At 48.6% G+C, this 15,071-nt stretch overlaps 1 protein-coding gene across 1 annotated transcript in view; it reads right to left on the bottom strand.

Annotated features, from left to right (window-relative positions):
• The window catches only part of RIMKLA (ribosomal modification protein rimK like family member A), a 31,964-nt gene that overhangs the window by 13,957 nt on the left and 2,936 nt on the right, over window positions 1-15,071 (bottom strand). Inside the window, exon 2 of the mRNA XM_059136602.1 lies at window positions 898-1,128. Within this exon, the coding sequence (XP_058992585.1) occupies window positions 898-1,128 (231 nt within the window). The remainder of the gene's footprint in view (window positions 1-897; window positions 1,129-15,071) is intronic.

The raw sequence follows: 15,071 nt of genomic DNA, 5'->3' as shown, positions 1-15,071 counted from the left end.
TAGCCAAAAGGCTGAGAAGCGATTATCTATCTATCTACCTATCTATTTTAAAGATTTTATTTATTTATTTGACAAAGAGAGACACAGCAAGAAAGGGAACACAAGCAGGGGGAATGGGAGAGGGAGAAGCAGGCTCCCCGCTGAGTAGGGAGCCTGATGCGGGGCTCGATCCCAGGACTGCAAGATCATGAAGGCAGATGCCGAACGACTCAGCCACCCAGGTGCCCCACCCATCGCCATTTTAAACATGCCCCATTCTCTCCCATCTTCAACAAACAAAATCCCTATTCCTTGCCCCTGCTTCACCCCTTAATCACAAGCTTGTATCCCTACCATCAAGTTACTCAAACAGGTTTGCATTTTCTCACTTCTCTTTCATTCCCTCGCCCTTGACAGTCTGGGCCGTCTCCCCATCACTAAACTGCAGCTGTATTCGCCGAGTCCCTGTGGCTAAGTCCAACACACATCCCAGCGCTTATGTTCCTTGTCCTTTCAGAACCAGACAACACTTTGAATTATACGATCCTCCCCGGAATGTTCTTTCCATCGGCACTAACGCATCATGGCATCATGGCACTTACTGTCCTGACACTGCCTATTTGTTCACTGACCACCCCCAACCCCAGGCTCTGATGAGTGGGGAGCGCCTCCAGGGCAGGACACTGTCACTTACCACCCTAGCCCAGCACCTCGCATGGCACCGGGCACATGGTGCGTACCCCACACACGCACAGCCTCGGTGAGTTAAAAGACAAAGGGAGCAACCATGTTAAGGACTTGAGAGGCTGAATTCCGACCCGCTGTAAATCAACAAGACCCTAGAGGGCTTTCAGGGAGAGAAAAAACAGAGAGGCAGGATGGTTTGGGAAGGTCCGCTCCAATCCCAAGGACACGCACCGTACGAGAAGGTGTCTGGCATGGGAACCCCGTGGCCAGCCAGCTCCTGGAACGTCCAGAACTTGTTGACGCAGTTCAAAATGCTCTGCGGGCGGTTGACCAGGCGGCAGCCCAGCTTCTCCAGGTGGCGCAGGACTGTGATGTCACTGTCCGACTGCACCGAGGGGGTGGGCACCCGCACGAGCACCACGTCGGGGAAAGTGGTGAGCGCCTTCTGGTTCAGCTGCAGGCCTGCAATCGAAGGACAAGAGTGAGCTCCGTGCTGGCCGCCGGCCAGTCCCGCCAGGAGAACTGCTTCCAGCCGACTCCTCAAGACTGAACCTAGCAGAAGACAGCCTTGAAGGTGGCCCTGGAAATCCTGCTGTAATGAGAAAGCCACGGTCAATGCCACACTCCCCACAGACGGGCAGAGCACGATCATGAAGAAACACAAAAGAATGAACAGGGGGAAGAAGGAAAAGCAGCGTATTGACAATAATCCAAGTCAGAAGAAGCCACAGGAAATAGGTAATAGAGTCCTGCACCTTTCTTCCACGGAGCCCAAGTATTACTCAGAGGGTAGTGGGTCAGGAGGCTGGAGATGTCAGGAAAAGGAAGCAGAGTAGTTCACTTATGGGCTTCTTACTAGTCTTTTAGGACTTAACCTTTAAAAGTCTGTCTGGAGGGGTGCCTGGCTGGCTCAGTCAGTAGAGCAGGAGACTCTTGATCTCGGGGTCCTGAGTACCGGCCCCACGCTGGGCACAGAGGTTCTACTTTAAAAAAAAAAAAAAAGATAAAAATTGGTCTGAAAAATTATGTAACCACTTGAATGATTTCTATGAATATAATGAGTGCAAAAATGCCAATGATAAGTAGAAAAAAAAAAAGGACACAAAATGACAAATACAAGTTAGAAAAGACTAAAAGGAAATAGACCAGTATTTTAACAAAGGGTAATGGGAATGACAGGTGATTTCCTGTTTTATACTTATCTGTAGTTTCCAAAACATCTCCGAGTGCATATTGCCTTTATAACCACAACAAAAATCTTCCAAAAAAAAAAAAAAAATCCAATCTATTAAAAATCAATTCGCTATCAATCAAAAGTAGAATGCATCCAAAGATAACTGGTCCCTGTGGCGAAAGGACCTGAGCTGTATTTCACTGGTAAACTGGGAGCACGAGCTTGAAGTGAAGACCTGGAGGACCGGGAGTTCAGTCTTCAAGTGTCTGTAGGGCTTCCATGCAGAAGACTTACTTGGCTTGTCTTCTCTGACCCCAAGAGACACAGCTATCCATGAGTATGGTTTTCTCTGTCAGTTCGCTTCTGCGTCTCCAGCCCCCAGAACAGTGCCGTGGGCACGACAGGTACCTGATGTTTGCTGAACTGTCCAGAAGCCACAGGGAGACAGATCTGGAACCACGGAGACCAGAAATGGGATGGGAAGGGCAATGAGAAGTGAGTTCAGGGGATGATTTGGCTGGACTCAGGGAACCTTAAAGAAGTCTTTAAAAGGCTCTAAAGAAAACCTTTTAAACAGTGTCAGAACCATCTTATAGATAGGCTTTAAGCTCAGTGTCTTCTATTCCATAAGCAATGGGCTATGCAACCAAATTCTGAGAACACAAAGATACAGAGGAAAAGTTACTATTTCTCCACGGGTTGGGGGGATGAATCATGTCCATACAAAAACAGGAAGCAAAACAAAACAAAAGGAAGCAAAGAAAGAAACCAAAATCACAAAACTACTCTACGGATGTAACTTGCACACTTTCCTCCCATTCTAGATGTTCCGGTCAATTCAACCCAAGGGGGCAGGTGTTATCATTAAGATACGCTGTTTCCAGAACTTCTGCGGACAGTGTGAGCCCAAGGGACTGGAACGTAACTCTCAGGGATGACTTATGGAGAGCATTGAGGTCATCTTCACTTTGCCATCGGAAAACAGCATCACGTGTACGGGCTTTGTTCCTTTGCCACTGACAGCACATGGGGAAAAGAATATAAAAGGAAAAAAAAAGCAAACCCTGTATTAGCATCCTCAAAACTGATAGGCAGAGAATGAAAGAAAAGTATTCCAGTGGGTGAGAACGGTGAGTAAACACTCAGGGCAGAAGCAACAGCCCAGGACGACATCAAGGGATGCAGGGATATGTGCAAATCTGCTCTGGAAACTCTCCAGAGCCGTCCACACGTCGGGGGCTGGCGTCGCCACGGCACACACACTCCACCGAGCAGAGGAGAGGAGTGGGGGTGGGGAACAGCTTGGGGAGGCTTGCACCACCTGATGAGAAAGATGGCTTTGCAACAGAAAAGTGACCTAGAGAAATGAGAAGCAGCAGAAACGTGTGGCTTTCAAGTCCCAACATGAGGCCACAGACGAACAGTTAAACTTCTAAATGGGAAGAGAAGAATTCAGTCGCTTCAGGAAATACCAGCCACAGGTGGACGGAGACAGCTCAGCCCCAAGCAGGTTCACAGACACCTAGGAAATCTTACCAGAACTTCATCTCTCTCCTCCAAAGGTAAATCTTTGGGCCTGGCTCATTCCAACTGAAGCCTTCAATAAATGAAGAATGGAATGGGTTAAAGACGGGCCAACGAGGCTCTACACCAACCAGACAGGTGTGGGCTCTGACCATGCCGGCTTCCAGCTCTGAGCTGAGGGCCAGGCCAGGCCCAGGAACAGATCTGCACAGTCCTCCTCTGCCCGTGTTCACGGTGCCGGCATCCCTGCCGTGGGTATCTTTGCTTGCCCCGTTCATCCCTGTTCTCTTTGCCACCTACTCCTAGGGACATCACCACTTCGAGAAGTAGGGGACAAGAGGTAGCCACTCTTGCGTGGCACCTACACGAACTGCGGATCCACACAGCCACGGCCAAGGACAACTTGGGTGTGAGGTTGGCTCTTGGCAAACCTGCTGCCAAGTTCTGAGACCTTGAGCCACTTAGTAATGGCTCCCCCTTGTCCCATCCCTATCTGCTCTCAGGAAAGGACCTGACGAACTTAATACAGGATGTGGCTTAAATATGTCACCTTTCCCGGAGTCCTTAACATTTTCACTGCCGTCTACAGGCCTTAAGCCAAGGGAGTGAAGAGCTGATGCAGGCCATGCGGGCGGGCAGGGCTCTGCTTGGCTGCGGCTGCTTGTAGGGAAAGCGCTCAGCAATGAGAGGCTCATGGCCTCAGAGAACAAGGGATCTCATGTGACTAGTGCCCAGTGGGCATCACCTTGTCGTGGGGAACAGGGCAAGAGGAAGGGAGCAGAGCTGTTTCTGGAATATTATTTGGGGTCTCCCAGACTCCTAGGCTGGGCTTGAAATATACTATTTTGCCTCAAACCACTTTTTTTTTTTTTTTAACTATATCACTCTGTCCCAAAACAGGTCGGTAAGACAATGAAAAATATCAGACCATAAACTAATTAGTACAGGGACCAATGGCCAATCCAGTCTAAATCAACCATTTGAAGCCACAACAATATTTTTTCCGTATTACTTCTAAAAAGAATAATCTACTTTCATGGTTCATTATATTCTCATGTTCTTTTGAACTGTTATTTATATTTGGAAATATTGTACTACATTAAAAACAAGATAGAAAAATTGGACTTTTTTTTTTTTTAAGATTATTTATTTATTTATTTGACAGAGGGAGACAGAGAGAGAAGAAACCCAAGCAGGGGAAATGGGAGAGGGAGAAGCAGGCTTCCTGCTGAGCAGGGAGTCCAACACAGTGCGCGAACCCAGGACCCTGGGACTATGACCTGGGCCAAAGGCAGACACTTAATGAATGAGCCACCCAAGCGCCCTGGAAAAATGGGACTTTTCTCAAAGAACTGGGCCTGTTCTTTTCTACCTCATGTATCAAATTAAATTAATTCTACAAAACTAGACTTTCACATTGTACATACAACAGCAAAGAAATGTACTCTGTAATACCAAGAAATAGCTTTAGAAAGAAGCAAATCACTCTTAGAAAGTAGAGCTCTAAAACTTAAGGACCATCCTCAATCCTTCATACCCATAGAAGGAAACAGAAAATATACGGACAGTCCACAGGGCAGACACTCAGATCGGAAACTGGTTGAGAATTTTTATGGAGCACCTGTTGTGTTTTCGGTACTCTACTGAGACCTTTCACACCTCTTACCTCGTTTAAATGAAAAATTTCTCAGGGCACCTGACTGGTTCAGTCAGTAGAGCATGTGGCTCTTGATCTCAGAGTTGTGGGTTTAAGCCCCACACTGGGTATAGAGATTACTTAAAAAAAAAAAATTAAGGACACTGTGGAGACGCAGTTGGTGAAGCCCCCAACTCTTGGTTTTGGCTTAGGTTGTGATCTCAGGGTTGGGAGACTGAGCCCTGCATCAGGCTCTGCACTCTGCTCCGAGTCTGCTTAGAGTTTCTCTCTTCCTTGTCCTCTGTCCTCCCTGCTCTGCTCTCTCCACTCAATCTTTTTTTTTTAATTAGGTAAATAAATAAATGAAAGATTTCTTGTCATATGGATCCCTGCAACAGATCTGACTCTGCAAGTCTCCATGCTAACGAGGAACTGAGGCATGAGGGGTCACTGTCCTCCTGGCCCCTGTGCCTACACACACACACACACACACACACACACACATGCACGCACACGCACACACAACCCCTGCTTCACAAGAGAAAGCTTCAAAAGCAAACCAGTTTCTAGTGCACTAGGAAAAAACCTTCACGTACAGAGCAAGCAGAAGAAATAAGAAAATCAGGGGCGCATGGGTGGCTCAGTGGACTAAGCCTCTGCCTTCAGGTCAGGTCATGATCTCGGGGTTCTGGGATCGAGCCCCGCATTGGGCTCTCTGCTCAGCAGGGAGCCTGTTTCCCCCTCTGCCTCTACTTGCCCCTCTGCCCACCTGTGATCTCTGCCTGTCAAATAAATAAATAAAATATTTTTTAAAAAAAGAAAGACAGAAGTAAGAAAAGCACAGGACATGATGGCAAGATGGCCAGCAAGAACCACACTCCTGGCAGCATTTAGAACCCCTCTATTCTCACAGGACCGTGCGACAGTGGCTGGCAGGGACACTCTCTACAAGTTGTCAGAAAGGAGGCGAGAGTATAAACAGAGTAAGTGGATAAGGCAAGGACAGCTCAGCATTACCTCGTCACACTGTGAAGATGTGCCATTTGAAACACGATCTGGCTCGCGTCTCAGGGATGCTCCAGGTTTCCCCTGGTTGCCTTCCACCCTACCCCCACTTTCTCCTAAGGAAGTTATTTTTATTTTTAGGGAGTACATGCTATCACCACTCCTCCTTCCTTTTAAAGCTCTTTGTTTCACTGCCCAAAGAAATCTTATCTCCACCTCATTAAAACCCACAGTCACTATGTGGCCCCTTTTGTTCCCCACCAACTGCTGTTTTCAGGTCATTTAATTCACTTCAAACTTTATTGAACTGTTGGGCTGAGTCAGACACACTATTAAGCAGGGATACCAGGATGAACGAGGTGATCTGTGCCTACGAGGAACTTGTCTCCTTATGGACATACAGACACAACCTAAAGATGCATTCTGTCCATCGCTCAACACATCTGCTCAGCAAATATTTATCTAGCTCCTACTCCGGGCCAAGTCCAGGGTCAGTTCAGGGGGTACGCCAGAAGCACTCCCCGAGACAAGTGCAGGAAGTTTATTATTAGAGTGGTAATTTCAGCAAACCCAGGTGGGGGGTGGAAGAGACGATGTGGCCAAGACAGGAGGTGTTGTCCAGTGAGGGACCCCCTTGGCAACTGGGGCTTACTCACGACAACAAGCAATGGTTTAGGGCACACGTCTCAGCCATCCCACCCAAGGGGAGAGGAAGCCGGCCACCGGTAATTTTTATACACCACTGTCTTTGGTTGAAAGCTGCTCCAGCGGCGTGGTAGTAATTTCCTGGCCCCTCCCGCTTGCCATGCATATGTGGGCCCCAGGGCCACCAAATGGTAAGGGCAACAGTGACATGGAAGGGCCACGACAGCTGAGGAACAGGCACCATCTTGAAGGCTGGGCATGGGGCTGGAGGCCAAATGGTAAGGGCAACAGTGACATGGAAGGGCCACGATAGCTGAGGAACAGGTGCCATCTTGAAGGCTGGGCATGGGGCTGGAGGGGTGATCCCTGGAATTGAAGAAGAAAGACCACACACAACTGTGATGAATGCTGTTGACCTGTGCAGAGCATCTGGGTGTTCGGCAGTTAGCAGTCTGGTTTGGGCAGGGGGTGGGGAGAGGGGGCGACTGATTCTAACACATTATGAGAAGTGGTCTGACAGGCGTCTGAATCAGGGTACGGGGATGGCAGAGAAGGAGGGAGCAGTTCAGGATAATCTCTGAGAGAGAACCACGGAAAGTTTCAGAAAGGAGATATTGACTCATGGTTCCTCTGGGCTCAGAAGAAATATGTAAAACAAATAAATGCATAACATCTACCTTTCGGAAAGAAATCCACAGTCAAGGCCTGGCATCTTCAAAGCCCTGAGCTGAGGGATATCTCAGGGCGCATGTATTTATAAAGGCACTGCAAGAGGTTGGGCTGACTTGAGCTGAAAGCCAATTATGGGGAAATGGACAAAGCACTGGCCTCCAAGTCAGAGACTTGACTTAATTCCTTATTGTCATTTAACAACTTGGCAAGACACACGCCTCTCCGGGGATCAGTTTCCTCTTCTGTCAAATGGAAGAGTCCCAGAACTTGGCAACTGTCGCCCAATCCCCATCCCACCCCCCCATCCTACCAACACCAGCTTCCTTGCAACCATGAAGACAAAGCTCAGCAAACCCCTTATCCCTTTCGTGTATCGATCACCCAAGACTCCAGTCTCCAAGGCAGCCTCATTTCGCTAGATGTTAAACCCCACCTGGCTCTGACATTGTCTTTTCTGCTCCCTTCTTCCACTCCTTCTCCCCTTTGCACTCCCCTCTGGGATGCAAGGGGCAGCAAATCCCCTATCCTTGACCTTTCTGGTGAGTGTTCCCTTTGCCTTCTTCTCCTGAGTGCAGCTGACCTCCGGCTCTCCCCAGTAATGATGCTTCCCCAGTGTCCCTTCCCAGTTGTGGTTGTTCTCTCTCCCTGGCCGCTGGGATTCCTGAGCCTGCCAGTGGGAGAGATGCTCCTTGCTCTTCACCCGTGGCTTCCAGGCTATCCTCCTCTCCCTCCCCTAAAACTCTGGGCCGGGCTGTCATCACTCTCCTTGTGCAAGTCATCAGGAACCCCAGCCACCCACCTCCATCCCTGGAGCTTTAGCTCCTGACTCAGGGGCCCCCCATGCTGTCACAGCTGGTGGTGATTTCAACATTCCTGGGCAGGGGCGCCTGGGTGGCTCAGTCGTTAAGCCTCTGCCTTCGGCTCAGGTCATGATCCCAGGGTCCTGGGATCGAGCGCCCCATAAGGCTCTGGGCTCAGCAGGAAACCTGCTTCTCCCTCTCCCACTCCCCCTGCTTCTGCTCCCTCTCTCGCCGCCTCTCTCTCTCTCTGTCAAATAAATAAATAAAATCATAAATATGTGTGTGTGTGTGTGTGTGTGTGTGTGTATAGAGAGAGAGAGATATCTCTGGGCAAAATTCTTCCAATGCCCAGGTCCCTTTCCTGACCTCATTTCCTCCAAGGATGCTATCCACCACCCAGCCTCAGCCACGACTCTGGGTGATTCCAGACTTCATGCACTCATCATAATTCTAGTCACTGTCTCCTCCCTTTCTGGCTTACTATCTTTGATTCCAGGAACTACTGTGCATGGGTCCCCGCCTTTGCACTGTCCCTCACTTCCCCTCTTAACCTATTTCAAGTCCACATTTGGACACCATAGCATGTATTTGCAAACCGACGGTATGTCCTCAGATCCTGTACCTGTTCCTTGCTTGGCTAAACCATGTCCCTGGTTAGACCGATCCAACTCAGCCTACCTCGTGTGCCCTCCTGCGCAATGGAATACGGAGAAAACAACACACAGACCTGCTGACTGGTCTCAAGGGCATCCTTCCTGCTGCCTGGCAAGCACCCTATTTCCCCAGTCCATTCGTTCTCCCTGACCTAAGACAACGATTTCACTTTTCATCCTGCTACTTCCTCCCTCCCTCTCCTTCTCCCTCTTCCTACTGCGAGGAGAGAAACTGAAGCAATCAGAAAGGAACTTCTCTACAAGCTCCCACAAGCACATCTGCCTACCTGCCCGCACCTGGGTCTTATAGGTTACCTTCTCTCTTAGAACAGCTTAAGTGCCCTTGCTCCTAGCTCAGGTTAATTCCTTGAAAATATGCAATAGATCCCAACCCCTCTCACTCACTTCAAACAGTGCTTGGACGATTCACCTCTTTCCCCTGCATCATCAATTTGTCACCATTGGATCACTCATGTAACATACAACATGCTGTTATTTCTCTCGTCTTCAAGAAAAACTTCCCAAACCCATCTCCCGTCTGAGCAAGGTTTGAGTCATCTCAGGCTGCTGTAACAAAATACCACAGACTGGGTGGCTTGAGCAAGAGACATTTATTTCGGGTGCCTGGGTGGCTCAGTGGGTTAAGCCACTGCCTTCGGGTCATGATCTCAGGGTCCTGGGATCGAGTCCCGCATCAGGCTCTCTGCTCAGCAGGGAGCCTGCTTCCTCATCTCTCTCTCTCTCTCTCTCTGCCTGCCTCTTTGCCTACTTGTGGTCTCTCTCTGTCAAATAAATAAATAAAATCTTAAAAAAAAAAAAAAAAAAGAGAGAGAGAGACATTTATTTCTCCTGGTTCTAGGGACTGGAAGTCTGATAGGATGCTGGCATGACTGGGTTCTGGTGAGGGCCCTGCTCCTGGCTTGCAGACAGCTGCCTTCTTGCTGTAACCTCAGAAGGCAGAGTGAGAGAGAAAATTGGGGGGAGAAACACAATTCAGCTTCCAGCTGGCTATCAATGCATTTCTCGCCTTCCCTTTACAAGACTCTTTAAAACCGTGTGTATTCCCTGGTTTCCATTACGTCATGAGACTTCTCAGGGACACCCGACGCTAAGGCCACATTGCTAAATCCAGTGGTCCATTCTCACCCCTCATCTGACTTGATCAACCAGTAAAACCTGACACCGTCTGATCACGTCTTCCCTCTTTGACTACTTTCTCCACTTGGCTTCCAAGATGCCACTCACTCCTGGATTTCTTCATCCCATATACTGAGGATTCTTTGCCGGCTGCTCAGTCCCTGGACCTCTTCTCTCTTCTATCTGGAGGCATTCCCTTGCCAGGTGTCTGCAGATGCTTTTACTTTGGATATCTTCAGGCCAGGGCTTGCTCTATATCCCCAGCAAGATGAAACTGCCTACATGACATTTCCCACTTGGATGTCTCACGGGCATCTCGGACTCAATCCTGATCCTCACCACCTATCCAAACCTACTCCTATACCCTTTCCATATGCGTAAATGGCACTTTATTCTTCTAGCTGCTCAGGACAGACACACTGGAGTCCTCCTGAACATCCAACATCTGATGTCAGGCAAGTCCTGACAACTTCGTCTTCTGAGTCTATCCAAAATCCAGCCACTATGCACCTCCTCCCCTGAAATCATTCTAATCTAACAATTATCATCTCTCCAGACCTGAATTGTAGCAATGACCTCAGTGATCTCCCTGCCTCTGCCCTCACTACCATCTGTCCGTTCTCAACACTGTGATCAAAATGATCCTGTGACCATAAGGGAGATGATGTCCCCCCTCTGCTCAAAACCCTTCAACAGATTCCCAGCACATCCAGAGTAAAATACAAAGTCCTTCCATGACCAGGGCACCTGGTGGCTCAGTCGGCTAAGTGTCCAACTCTTGACCTCAGCTCAGGTATTGATCTTGGGGTTGTAAGTTCAAGCCCCATGTTGGGGTCCACACTAGGCATGGGGCCTACTTAAACAAATAAAAAATAAAAATCCTTCCATGACCCACAAGGCCCTATACATTGGCACTTTTCCCCCTATCCTCCACTTTTCTTTTTTTTTTTTTTTTTAAAGATCTTATTTATTTATTTGACAGAGAGAGATCACAAGTAGGCAGAGAGGCAGGCAGAGAGAGAGAGGAGGAAGCAGGCTCCCTGCTGAACAGAGAGCCCGATGTGGGACTCGATCCCAGGACCCTGAGATCATGACCTGAGCCAAAGGCAGTGGCTTAACCCACTGAGCCACCCGGGCGCCCTATCCTCCACTTTTCTGACCTTCTCTCCTAATACTTGCCCTTGGTGGTTCACTCCGCTCTGGCCACAGGCTGGTTTGTCGCTCCCTCTTCCCTAGACTACTCTAATCCCAGATATCAATTTTTTAAAAGATTTTATTTATTTCAGACAGAGAGAAGAGGAAGCGAGCAGAAGTGGGGGCAGGGACAGAGGCAGAGGGAGAAGCAGGCTCTCCCCTGAGCAGGGAGCCTGAAGTGGGGCCCAATGCCAGGACCCCACGATCCTGACCTGAGCTGAAGGCAGACACAACTTACTGAGCCACCCGGGCGCCCCTAATCCCAGGCACCTAAATGGCTTGCTTCCTCACCTCCTTCAGGTCTTTACTTGAACATTAGCTCCTAGCTAAGGATCACCCCAGCCCCCCTATCCAAAACTGCATCCCCTCCTCTACCTCCAGAAACATCCTATCCTTCCATCCCCTTCCCTGCTTTTTCCTCCTTAGCCCTTTTCACCAACATACTATATATTTGACTTATCTTGTTTATATCCTCTCTCTCCCATCTAGACTGTAATTTCCTGGAGAGGCACCCGGTCTCTCTGGGTGTCAGTTTCTAGTACCTAGAATGATACATTACACACAGCAGGTAATCAGCAGGTATTTGTTGACCAAATGAATGACGGAAATCTTAACCATGAGGATGGAGGTTGTGTTCGTCCTCTTCATTCTACCTCCAGTACCTAGCACAGGGCCTGGCAGAGATGGGCAGGCAACAGCTGTGGAACAAGTAGGATGGTTGTGAAGATCAAGGCACGTAAAAGATATTGGAGCATTAATAACAGAGTTGCAGAAATAAAGAACCATTATTCTTGTTAGTTCCTCAATGCAAAGTAACTTAAATTTATCACTTTCTCTTGGTGTGTGTGGGGAGGTTCTTGAGTTACTTTTTGATAATGAAGGATCAAATAGAAATAGATGGAAAACTTCAGACCACGCTGTAGGTTTGTGTTAAAGTAATAAGGTGAAGTTTCTCAGCGAAGTGGGCAAGGTGGCACACTTAGCCCCTGGAGAAGGGGGTGGAGTGCAGTGAGCTAGCAGTGCCCTACTGGAATGTCACTGGACTCCCTGCTAAGGGGAGGGCCAAGGACGAGGTGTAGATGGATGGGCAGGAGGTGTAGATGGATGGGCAGGAGGTGTAGATGGATGGGCAGGACACGGACATCTCTGATGATGGCTCCACCTCTCCCACCAGGCAAGCCTAACCAATCTGGTGGAAGTGCGATGGTAGTGGCAAGAGGTGGTCCAGATCTGTAAGTAAGGCTTTGAGATCTACTCAGGATCCCAGTCTACTGGCTCTAGAACTCTTTCCGACACAGTTTATGAGGTATCCCTAAAAACTACTGTAAGAATCATAAACGAGGGGCGCCTGGGCGGCTCAGTGGGTTAAAGCCTCTGCCTTCAGCTCAGTTCATGATCTCAGGGTCCTGGGATCGAGCCCCGAATCGGGCTCTCTGCTCAGCGGGGAGCCTGCTTCTCCCCCTCCCCTCTCTTTGCCTGCCTCTCTGCCTACTTGTGATCTCTCTCTGTCAAGTAAATAAATAAAATCTTTAAAAAAAAGTTAAAAAAAAAAAAGAATCATAAACTACACATCCGATCCACCTTCATTCAGTCCTTGAGATTGGCCCATGGATATAAACGAGGACGCTCGGGGTAAAGACTATCCGTTCAGTACTCATATCCGCTTAGAAACAGTACAAGGTAGGGGCCTGCATCCGCTCTCTGACTCATCCACTAGTCCTGTATGGTGGTTTATTCAGATTACAGGGTGTCAGGCATAGGCCTTTGGCAGAGAGGTCAAAGATCGACCTCTGTGCCCTAGGTTAGCATGGTATCCTTGTCTGCTAGTGCCTGCTTACATAGCAACGGGAGTCCTTCCCCTCTCCATGAGGCCTCTGTTGTCTTCTGGAAGTCTGCAATATGACCTTTTCCTCCAATTCAGTTAGGATTCCCCCCACCCAAATATTTCAATCTTACTCACCTGATTACTACAAGGAACCAAGGAAAAGTATCCCAGACACCTTAATTTAAAGAACCTGACCTAGGGGCACCTGGGTGGTTCAGTTGGTTGGGTGTCTGACTCTTGGTTTCAGCTAGGGTCATGATCTCCCAGGGTCTGAACCCCCAATGAAGGGCTCCGTGCTCAGCAGGGTATCTGCTTGAAAGGACTCTCTCCCTCTGCCCCTCCCCCTACTCGCAGGTGCCCACCCCCCCCAAAATAAATAAATAAATCTTAAATAAGTAAATAAAAATTTACTTAAAAAAGAACCTGACCTAGAAATCGCCATATGGCCACCAAGGTTTCAGCTCGGAAAGGAAGGCAAGGAATGCTGAATCATTCTGCTCCTCAGAGACAAACTGTTACACACCCTCATTTCCAGGTCAGACGCATTTTTCCGGTCTTGATGCCTGTCCCTGAGTTTGTGACTATACTTGTTTCCTGAGACCAGAAATTGTCGTTGTAAAGGCCCATGGGTGGTCAAAGAACTTAATTTGCATGGGTGACTGTGCCCTCAGAGAACAGCTCATCACAACAACATTCACACATCCAAACATGATTTCCCAAACAGAACCTAATTACGGCAAAAGTCCCCTATGCTTCAAATTAGCCTCTCAGGCCCTTCACTCAACCATCCAAACATTAACCGGAGGCCTACTGGGTACCAGTTATGGAGCACACATCTGGGGGATTCCCAGGCGTTGAGGGAGGGAGGGAGAGAGGGCGAAAGAGAGAGACTATAAACTTCGTAAATAGATAAATTACAATAAAATATGATGGATGCTATTTTCAACAACGTTACTTGGCAGCAGATGGGAAAGGGATTGCCTGAGGGGAGGGGAGGGAGCTCAAGAAAGACCTCAGAGAGATGAGAGATGTGAGCTGAGCGGAAGGAGGAATGAATGCAAGCGTGCCAGGTGAGGGAGAGGGAGCGGACCGATGGGCACCGCGGGGATTCGGGTGAAGTCAGGGCAGGTGGTGCACGGAGGGGGTGGAGTGGAAGGGAGGAAACCAAGTTTGCTGAGCCTGCGATTCCTGAGTACTGGTCCTGCCAGCCAGTACTACGTGCCAGATACCTTACTGATGTTTACAGAGTTAATCTGTAGAAAGAACCCCGACCTCTGCCTGGTCCATGATAAACACCATGCGTATTTTGCTTTGACTCTGACTATGTATTTGGGTGACATGCGCACCACCACACTAGCCCACGGTAGAGAGTAATTAAGAGATATCCGTTGAACGAATGAACCACTTGCGGTTTCCAAGAAGGAATGGAGATATCTGGGCATGGCTCTCATTATGCCACGTCCTGCAGAAGGGTGAAGGGAAAGCGTTCCCTGCAGGACTGCTTCAGCCGCCCGAAGGTCATTAACTCTTCCCAGCGGCCATTCCCACTCATCCCATGCAAACCTACACTGGGGCAGCAACATCACTCACCACAAACCTTGCATGTGCACAACATCTTCAGCTTACTCGTATTACCTTGTTTAAATAACTGCAATCTTTAAATCCCAAACTTTCCATCTCTTGTATGAGTCCTATTTCCAGACAGAACCTGAAATTTTCGTTTCTGATTTGGGGTCCTACTAGCCTCCACAGAGGGAAGCTTAGGAAAGAATTTAAGTAATTGGCTGATATCCTGCTCCGACTGTCCCAAAGGGACTCCTGCATGGACCCCCTTGCACTAATCTCGAGAAGGAGACTTGGTAAAGAGGGTGCCTTAACTTCCTAATTTTTTTTTTTTAAAGATTTTATTTATTTACTTGACAGAGATCACAAGTAGGCAGAGAGGCAGACAGAGAGAGAGCGGGGGAAGCAGGCTCCCTGCTGAGCAGAGAGCCCAATGTGAACCTCCATCCCAGGACCCTGGGATCATTACCTGAGCTGAAGGCAGAGGCTTAACCCACTGAGCCACCCAGGCGCCCCTAATTTCCTAAATTTTAAAATCACTTTGCAAAGTCACTGTCTAGCCTCAGGTAACTCAGTT

This window comes from Mustela lutreola, chromosome 10 (genome assembly GCF_030435805.1).
Source record: "Mustela lutreola isolate mMusLut2 chromosome 10, mMusLut2.pri, whole genome shotgun sequence".
Classification (NCBI taxonomy): Eukaryota; Metazoa; Chordata; class Mammalia; order Carnivora; family Mustelidae; genus Mustela; species Mustela lutreola.
This window is presented reverse-complemented; position numbering and strand designations above follow the sequence as displayed.